The 8835-nt window shown below is 53.8% G+C and overlaps 1 protein-coding gene across 4 annotated transcripts; it reads left to right on the plus strand.

Moving 5' to 3' along the window:
* The first annotated feature begins 1489 nt into the window (after positions 1-1489).
* Positions 1490-8023, plus strand: LOC139081089 (melanoma-associated antigen 10-like). Of its 4 annotated transcripts, XM_070605252.1 has the most exons (6): positions 1490-1589; positions 3735-3803; positions 4163-4302; positions 4676-4773; positions 5981-6019; positions 6131-8023. In XM_070605252.1, exon 6 carries the CDS (start codon positions 6198-6200, stop codon positions 7356-7358), a length of 1161 nt encoding a protein of 386 aa, XP_070461353.1. In that variant the 5' UTR covers positions 1490-1589; positions 3735-3803; positions 4163-4302; positions 4676-4773; positions 5981-6019; positions 6131-6197; the 3' UTR covers positions 7359-8023. The 4 variants fall into 4 exon arrangements, with proteins under 4 accessions (XP_070461353.1, XP_070461354.1, XP_070461352.1 ...); XM_070605253.1 differs by lacking the exons at positions 1490-1589; positions 5981-6019 and adding an exon at positions 2110-2137; XM_070605251.1 differs by lacking the exon at positions 1490-1589 and having other exon boundaries at positions 3558-4302; positions 4668-4773.
* The last annotated feature ends 812 nt before the right edge of the window (positions 8024-8835 follow it).

An 8835-nucleotide genomic window follows, 5' to 3' on the forward strand; every position in this document is an offset into this window, starting at 1 on the left:
TCACTAATAATGAGGTTTATAAAAAAATCACTACATCAGACAATGTAATGTTAGATAAGCTTCAAACAGGCAGGACCTCCCAAAATAATGCTGTTTAGCCTATTCCAAGTAGAAAATAAATCTTTTGCAATAAAAAGTTTCCAAAGTCTACGTCTGGCTGTTGAAGAGACCCTATGGGAAGTTGTGCTTTTTCTCTGTCATGAGTGCTGCTACTCCCCCACCCAGCATCTAGCCTGGAAACTGAAACCATTCTGTGTAAGAGTGGCGCTTAAGCAAATGGTCAGAGCTGGCAGGGAGGGATAATTTCCCACATAGCATTCAATTGATAAGCCAGGATACAAGATGAGAACCCTCAAAAGAGGACTGAGGGGTCCACCCATTCCAGATCAGAAGGTACCCCCACAGAATCCTGCTTCACTGCTGATGTCAGTCCTGGGAGACTACAGGCAGGGGTCTCAGGCTGAGCACCCCGCCCTCATTTCCAGCTTGGGGGTCTCAGGAAAGGAGGCCTTGGTCTGAGGGTGACAGACATAGGTCAACAGAGGGAGGAGTCTAGACCTTGCCAGTTACCAAGGTGAGGACCTCAAGGAGGATTTGAGGGCCTGAAGAAACGGACTCCAGCCCTGCCCTGTTTTTGTGGTTAGCCCTGAGAAGCCCCAGGGCATGGTCACTGGTTATGGTCATGAGAAGGGAGGTATCTGTCTTTGCTAGACATCAACATGAGGGCCCCGAAGGAGGACCAAATAGAACCCTGACCCAGACAGAGGATGTACCACAGAATCCAGCCCTTTATCTGCTTTGAGTCCTGAGAGGCCCTAGAGCGACGTGGCCAGATGTGGCCTCCCCTGACTTCCCACTAGGGCATCAGGGAGAGGTGAGGACCTTGCTCAGAGGTGCCCAGGCCCTGCCAGGCATCCAGAGGAGAATCTTGAGGGAGAACTGAAGAGACTCCCTTTCCACGCAGAGAGGGACCCACAGAAAGCTGCCCATGCTGTCAGCATGGAAGGCCCCAAGTAGGCAGAACACCGCCCCCCATGTCCTCTTTTGAGAATGGGAGTCTCAGAGAAATGGGGGCCTTGGACTGAGGGACCCATCATCAGGTTAGCAAAACGGAGGAATGCAAGCCCTATCAGGAGTAAATACAAATATCTTGGACACGTCTGAGGGTATGCCTACATTCTCAGATGGGGGCAGGGGGTGTAGTTTGCCCTGCTCTTGATGTCAACCCTCCGTAGCCCTGGCTCATAGTGGCCGATATGATGCTCCCTCACTTGCGAAACCTTGATGTTTTCAGGGAGGAGAGGGGCATGTTCTGGAGCGCAGGAACTCAGGTCAACAGAGAGAAGTGACCCAGGCAGTCCCAAAAGTGAGAACTCCGAGCTAAGACTGAGTACCTTTGCCACCCCTGGCCCAGCGGAGGGATTCCGGTTTCACCCTGCCCCTGCCGTCATCCCTGGGAGACCCCAGGCAGGGTTCCCGGATGTGCTGTGTGGGGACCTTCCTCTTGGGAGTCTGAGCGACGTGAGGCTCTGTGTGAGGGGCAGGCTTAGGTCAGGAGAGAGGAGCCCTAGGCTCTGCCAGGCTGCAAGGTGAGGACACTGAGGGAGGACTGCAGGGAGAGCGCCCAGCACCGAGTGAGCCAGCCCGGCCTGTGCTGTCGGTCCTGGAACACCCCAAGCCCAGGTGCTCTGTGTGACGTGTCTCCTGCTGAACACTCGGGGTCTGAGGGTCGGAAGGCTGCGCCTGAGGCCCCAACTCAGGTCAGCGGAGGGAGGGGCCAGCGGCGTGGCCGGACGGAAGGTGAGGGCCCACAGGGAGGAGTGAGGGGAGCTCCTAACCCAGATAAAGGAGCGCCAGTCCTGCCTTGCCTTTTCCGCTAGCCCCAGGAGGGCTAGGCAGGGTGCTCGGATGTTCCGTTTGTTCCTTTTCCGGACTTGGATCTCCGGAGTCTGAGGGGTGGGGCTTCAGCTCAGCAGAGGGAGGAGTCCTGGGCCTGGCCAATCATCAAGGAGAAGACCTTGAGGGAGGCGTGGAGGCACCGCCCACTGCATGTAGGGGCACTTGCCATAGTCTGTGCGAGGCCCGGGGCGGGATTCCCGGATGTGGCGTGGGAACTCATCTTGGGAGTGTGAGTGAGGTGAGGCTCTGTCTGAGGAGCAGGGTTTGGTCACAAGAGAGGAGCCCTAGGCTCTGCCAGGCTGCAAGGTGAGGACCCTGAGGGAGGAATGAGAGGAGAGCTCACCGGAGAGTGGGAGCCGGCCACCTCAGCTGTGCCCCTGTTGTCATCCCAAGGAGCCTCAGGCTGGACGTGAGGCTTTTCCTTTTTTTTTTTTTGAGGAACATTATCCCTGAGCTAACTGCTGCCAATCCTCCTCTTTTTGCTGAGGAAGCCTGCCCTGAGCTAACATCCGTGCCCATCTTTCTCTACTTTATATGTGGGACGCCTGCCATAGTGTGGCTTTTGCCAAGCGGTGCCATGTCCGCACCCGGGATCCAAACCGGCGAACCTGGGGCCTCCGAGAAGCGGAATGTGCGCACTTAAGCGTTGTGCCAGCGGGCCACCCTTGAGGCTTTGTCTGAGGGGGGACTCTGTGGAGGGAGGAGGCCTGGGCCCTGCTCGGCTTCAAGATGAGGACCCTGAGGGAGGGGACCTGCCAATCCAGACAGCGGGCCCCGCAGAAGCCCTCGTGTCAGCCCGACTTGGCGGGCTGAGAGCACAGGAGCCCCTCCTTACGCCCTGCTTTCCGTTTCCGGTTCTCAGGGAGCCGGCGGGGTGGGCCGAGGGAGCGTCATCAGGTCGGCAGAAGCGAGAGGGTGCCGCCCCGTGGGGAATCAGTGTGACTACTTTGAGGATGGACGGTGGCACCTTCTAGAGAGAGAGGCCCCCAAACCCCACTCTGCCCCCACTGTCGACCGCGGGAGGACTCGGGCAGGGGCGGCCGGATGCGGTGCTCCCTTGCTTCTTCCAGGAAGCGGTTGGGCTTGTCTCATGGAAGCGAGTCCTTCGTGTGGGGGGCAATGGGAATACCCAGCAGGAGGACAGAAGATGCCTCCTGCTGCAGAACAGATGGGGTTCAGTCCCTGCTGTCAAGCCCTAGGAGACCCTGGTGGGAGTGGCGGGATGTGGCCTCTGCTTTTATCTGGAGGTTTTCAGGGGAGTGAGGTCCTGGGTCTGAAGGGGTGAGGGTGGATCGGCAGGGGCAGGAGTCCCAGGCCCTACCCAGGGTCAGTTTCAGGACTGAGGGCACCCCCTGCACCAGAACACATGGGGCCCGAAGGTTCTCTGCCCTTGCTGTCAACACAGGCGTGCCAGGGGCGTGGTTACTGGCCGTGGTCCCCCTCCCGTTCTTCTGGGTCGGGGGTGGGTGTCTGGGAGGTGAAGACTTTGGTCTGAGAGGTAGGGCCGGAGTTCAGCAGAGGGAGGAGTACCACAGCCTGCCAGATGTCAAGATGAAGACTCATTTAGAGGACCTCTCACCCCATAGAGAGAGGTCTCACAGCAACTTGTCCCTGCTGCCAGCCCTGGGAAGCCACACGGCAAGGTTGCCAAATGTGATGTTTCCTGACTTCCACTTTGGGAGTCTGAGGGAGGTGAGGCTTTTTCCGAGGGGTGTGACCTCAGGTTAAAGGGTACAGTCCCAGGCCCTGCCAGCCATCAAGGAGAGAACAGTGAGGGAGGATTGAGAGGATCTTACACCCCAGGTAGATGTGACCTGAAAATACCCAAATCCTAGAGAAAGGGGACCCCGGCCCTGCCGCACCTGCCAACCCGAGGAGACAAGGAAGCAAGCAACACAAGCAAGGTTGGCCAGATGTGACATTTTCTTACTTTTGTCTGGGGGAGGTGAGGGCCTTGGTCTGTGGAGGTGACAGTCCGAGGGGGAGCCACATCAGTTCAGAAGAGGGAGGAGTCCCAGGCTCTGCCAGGAGTCAAGGACCCTTGGTGAGGCCTGAAGGCCCTGGGAGGGTCTGGGAAGGGGGCCCGGAGGGAGGAGCTCTCACTTCTGCCCAGAGCTCTACCAGGAGTCAAGAGGGTGGAGAGTCTCAGGGCGGTGAGGTCTTGGTTGGAGGTGGAACTTCAGGTCAGCAGGGGGCAGGAGAGGCCTTGCCAGAAGTACAGATGAAAACCTTGAGGGAGGGTTCATGGTATTCCCTGGGCCAGAACAGACCCCAGGCAGAGGCGGCTGGATTTGGTGTCTTTTTACTTCTGTCTGGAGTGTCCCAGGGAGGTGAAAACGTTGGTCTGAACTGGTGACATCAGCAGAGGGAGGAGTCCCAGGATCTGTGAGGAGTCAAGACAAGGTAAGGCCTTGAAGGAGGACTAAGTGTATCCCTCAACCAAGACAGAGGGGCCTCACAGAAACTCCACCCTGTCCCCACTGTCTACCCTGGAAGGATCTCGGCAGAAATGCCTGGGTGTGGTCTGCTCTCACTTCCTGCATGGGGTGGGTGGAGGTGTCTCTGAGAGGTGAGGCCTTCATCTGAGAGGGTGATTTCAGGTCACCAGAGGAGGTGAAGCCAGGCCCTGCCAGGAGTCAAGAATACTTTAATGGCGGACAGAGGGAACCCCCTCATCCCAGAACGGATGGGGTTCAGCCCCTTTGTCCGCCCTAGGAGACCCCAGGCAGGGGTGGCTAGATGTGACGTCTCTTCACTTTTGTCTCGAGTGTCTCAGGGAGGCAAAGGCCTTGGTCTGAGTGTGAAGACAGGTCAGCTGAGGGAGCCACATCAGGTCAGAAGAGGGAGTAGTCCCAAGCTCTACCAGGAGTCAAGGTAAGGACCCTTGGTGAGGACCAAAGATATTTCCCACCCCAGAAAGAAGAGACCACATAGAGTCTGGCTGTCTCTTGTTCTCGGCCATGGGAGGACCCAGGAAGGGTCAGCTGGATTTGGTATGCCCTCACTTTCTGCTAGGGTGAGGGAGATGTCTCAGAGAGGTGAGGTCATGGTCTGAGGGGGCGATGTCCAGTGAGCAGGGGGTGGCCCAGGCCCTGCCAGAAGTAATGATGAATACAACAAGGGAGGATTGAACATGGCCGCACCACAGAACAGGTGGGGCCCAGACCTCGCTTTTAGCCCTGGAAGGACCTAGCAGCAGTGGCAAGATGTGGTGCCTCCTCACTTTTGTCCAGAAGTTCTCAGGGTGGTGAGGGCCTTGTGCTGAGGCAGCGGTCTGAGGGGGAGCCACATCAGGTCAGCAGAGGGAGGAGTCCCAGACTCTGCCAGGGTTTCAGGTAAGGACCCTGAGTGAGGACTGAGGGCCCACCCCCACCCAACAGTGAAGGCATACTCAGCCCTACCCTGCCCTTGCTGTCAGCTCTGGGAGGCCCTGGGGCACAGTGGCCAGATATGGTGCATCCTCACTTCCTTCTTGGTGCTCTCAGGGAGGTGAGGGCTTGTTTTGAAGGGGCTGGGCTCAGGACAGCAGAGGGAAGTTTCCCAGGCCCTACCATGCATCAAGGTGAGGAATGAGGGTAACTCTCAGCCAGGAGAGAGGGATCCCCACAGACTTCAGCCAGCCCTTGTTGTCACCCTAGGAGGCCCTGAGTAGGTGTGGTCGAATGAGTCGCTCTTGCTTTCTTGCTCATTGGCTAAGGCTAGCAGAGGTGGGTTGGGGTGGGGAGGGCAGGCCTTGTGAGGGTAAAGGTGTGAAACTTAGTGAGCACAGAGGGGATCAGCCACTCCAGAGCTGTGGATGCCTCACAGCCTAGCCCCTCCTCACGTGCCAGGGGTTCCAGGAACAATGAGGTGAGGGCCTTGGTGTCAAGTACATGTTGTCAAGTGAGCAGAGCGGAGGAGGTCCAGGCAGTGCTAGGAGTCAAGGGTGAGGTACACCCCCTGAATGTCTACCAAGGACTCCACCCACACCAGAACAGAAGGAACTGCATGTGCTTGACCCCTCTGGCCCACAGTCAACGCTGGAAGCCTTGGACTGTACTGGCCGGTGAACCCTGAGGAACATTCTCACATCCTCCTGCAGGTTCCTAGAGGACAAACTGTCCAGGAAGACAGGAGCTCTGTAAGCCCCGAGGGCACCCTGCATACAGGAGACCTCTAGTTGGCCTTTGTCAGAGCTGCCAAGAGTGTGTTTCACTGCTGAGGCTGCTGACCCTCTCCCTCTCTCACCTAGGCCTGTGGGATCTCATCGCCCAGCATCCTGCTCACACTTCTACCTGCTGCCTCCAACAAGAGTCATCATGTCTGACGCTCCAAAGCATCCATGCCTCACATTTGAGCCAGACTTTTGGGCCCAAAATGAGATACAGAACCTGTCAGTACCACATGTTTCCACAGCTGAGGAGGAGGATGATATCTCCTCCATTTCCTCTTGCTCTTTCACCTTCTCCTACCCCTCCACCTCCTCCTCCCCCCCTTCCTATCCTGTGATCCCAAGCAGCACAGAGGAGGAGGAGGAGGAAGAGGAACAGGAGGAAGAAAAGGGAAAGGAAGAGGAGGGGGAGAAAGAGGAAAAGTGGGAGGAGCCTGCCACTGTGGCATTGAGTCCTCATCAGAGTCCTCCAAGCTCCTGCTCCTTCTCCTCCACTTCATGGAGCACATCAGACGGAGGCTTCAGCAGCCAAGGAGAGGAAGACACGAGCTCCTCGAAGACCTCAGCAGATACTGAATCCTTGCCCAGGGACTGGCTAGATGAGAAGGTGACTGATTTAGTGCATTTCATGATCCTCAAGTATCGATTGAAGGAGCCCATCACAAAGGCAGAAATGCTGAAGATTGTCATCAAGAGGTACAAGAAACGATTCTCTCTGATCTTCAAGAAAGCTTCTAAGTGCTTGGAGGTGATCTCTGGCATTGATGTGAAAGAAGTGGACCCCACCATCCACTCCTATGTCCTTGTCAACTCACTGGACCTCACCCATGATGAGATACTTAGTGACAACCAGAGCCTGCCTAAAAACGGCCTGCTGTTAATCATCCTGTGTGTGATCTTCATAGAGGGCGACTGTGCCCGTGAGGAGGACATTTGGGAGTTCCTGAATATGATGGGAGTGTATGCTGGGAAGGAGCACTTCATTTATGGGGAGCCCAGGAAGCTCATTACCAGAGATTGGGTGCAGGAGAATTACCTGGAGTACCGGCAGGTGCCTAATAGTGATCCTACACGCTACGAATTCCTGTGGGGTCCAAGGGCCCATGCCGAAACCAGCAAGAGGAAAGTTCTGGAATTTTTGGCCAAGATAAAAGGGACTGACCCCATTTCCTTCTCATTCTGGTATCAAGACGCATTAAGAGATGAGGAAGAGAGAGCCCGGCCCAGAGTTGGCCCCGGGGATACTACTACTGCCATGTTCATTGCACAGCAACGATCAGCAGCCTCTCCTGCCCCAACTGAAGAATGAAACCACATCTTCACTCTCTTTGAAAAGGGCAGTGAAAGTTCTGAGTAGAAGAGCGTCAGGGTCACCCTGGGAAAACACAGCTTTGTGTTCCTGTTCTCTATGGGTGACTTGAAGGTTTATCTTTTTTTTTCCTCTTGATATTTTAAAAAATATTTTTTATTGTTATCTTTTTAAAGATTGGCACCTGAGCTAACAGCTGTTGCCAATCTTCTCTTTTTTCTTCTTTTTCTCCCCAAAGCCCCCCAGTACATAGTTGTATATTTTAATTGTGCATCTTTCTAGTTATTTTTTAAATGCTGTTACTTTTAGCAGATTTATTAGCTTTAAAATGTTAAGTTTATGAATGACACTGGACACATTTATTGCTGTTTATCAGGTTTAAGAATGAGAGTTTTGATAATTTGTAAAACAAATTGGAGAACCTTCCATCTTCTTTTGTGATCTGGAACAAGATAACCTGACGTTGGAATAAGAATTGCCTTGGAAATGTAAAAGAACTCAGCAGGAAATAGAGAAAAAAATGTAAAAGTTGGTTAATTTTTGGATTCCCTCAACCACTTTAGTCTGTTGTTCTGTAAAATTGAAAGATACACAGCTGGATTTGCTTGACTTATTCAAGAAAGTAGGAATAATCTTAATTAATCTTAATAAATGAACGATCCTGCTCACTGACTTATTTATTCTCCAACCGTGAATTGGATATTTTATCTTTGGGAAGCACTGTATTAATCATGGAAATACTGTGATAAGCAAGACAGACCCCTGCTCCTAGAATGGTAGAGGCTAGGGGAAGCCGTCATATCGGGAAGATGGTGAGATTGTCTCAGTCACCTACAGAACAAGTGAAAACAAGGAGTGAGGAGTGGGGCTCCAGATGCAAGCAGTCAAGTGGAAATGCCCTGAGTCAAGGCAGTTTGGGCTTTGGGAAACTGCAATTCCTTCTATGGGAATTCATTATAACTTAAGCTGTGGGTGGTGGCAGGGGCCAGACTCTCAGATGGCGTGTTTTAAAGGTGAGAGAAAAGCCTAGAATGGAAAGCTGCTTAGTAGTTACTTTTGGATCCTGGATAAACCAGAGAGAAATCTCCACCTGGAGCAGGTGTGGAAGGTGTCCTGAACTCTTGTCCCAGTGCAGTTGACACAGCGCATGGAATAGTTGTTCCATACACATCATCTGCTATGATTTCTTGAGAATAGGGTGACACTCCCTTGAAGTGTGCCCAGAAGCCCCTAGGGTGGCACTCTTTTCCATGCCTGAGAGAGCCAGAGCCTGCTCCATTAAAATGGCATTAAAGATAGGTTATCTTAAGTGTAATTAGGCCAAGTCTAAGCAAGGTCTAGGTTTTGGTGCAGTGAAATGAATGAAAATAGTGTTTTGGATGAATGAGCAACTGGTAGGGAAGGAAGGAGTTGGTCTTTGACTTAAATTCTGGGAACTTGGAGTTATATCAGCTAGGGAAGATTAACCCAGACCCAA

The sequence above is a fragment of the Equus przewalskii genome, chromosome X, assembly GCF_037783145.1.
Source record: "Equus przewalskii isolate Varuska chromosome X, EquPr2, whole genome shotgun sequence".
Taxonomy (NCBI): Eukaryota; Metazoa; Chordata; class Mammalia; order Perissodactyla; family Equidae; genus Equus; species Equus przewalskii.

Coding starts and splice junctions, on each gene's coding strand:
- LOC139081089 (XM_070605250.1), top strand. CDS start 4,550: ATGGCGGACAGAGGGAACCCCCTCATCCCAGAACGGATGGGGTTCAGC. Junction 4,774..6,130: donor AAGCTCTACCAGGAGTCAAG/GTAAGGACCCTT, acceptor TCTCTCACCTAG/GCCTGTGGGATCTCATCGCC.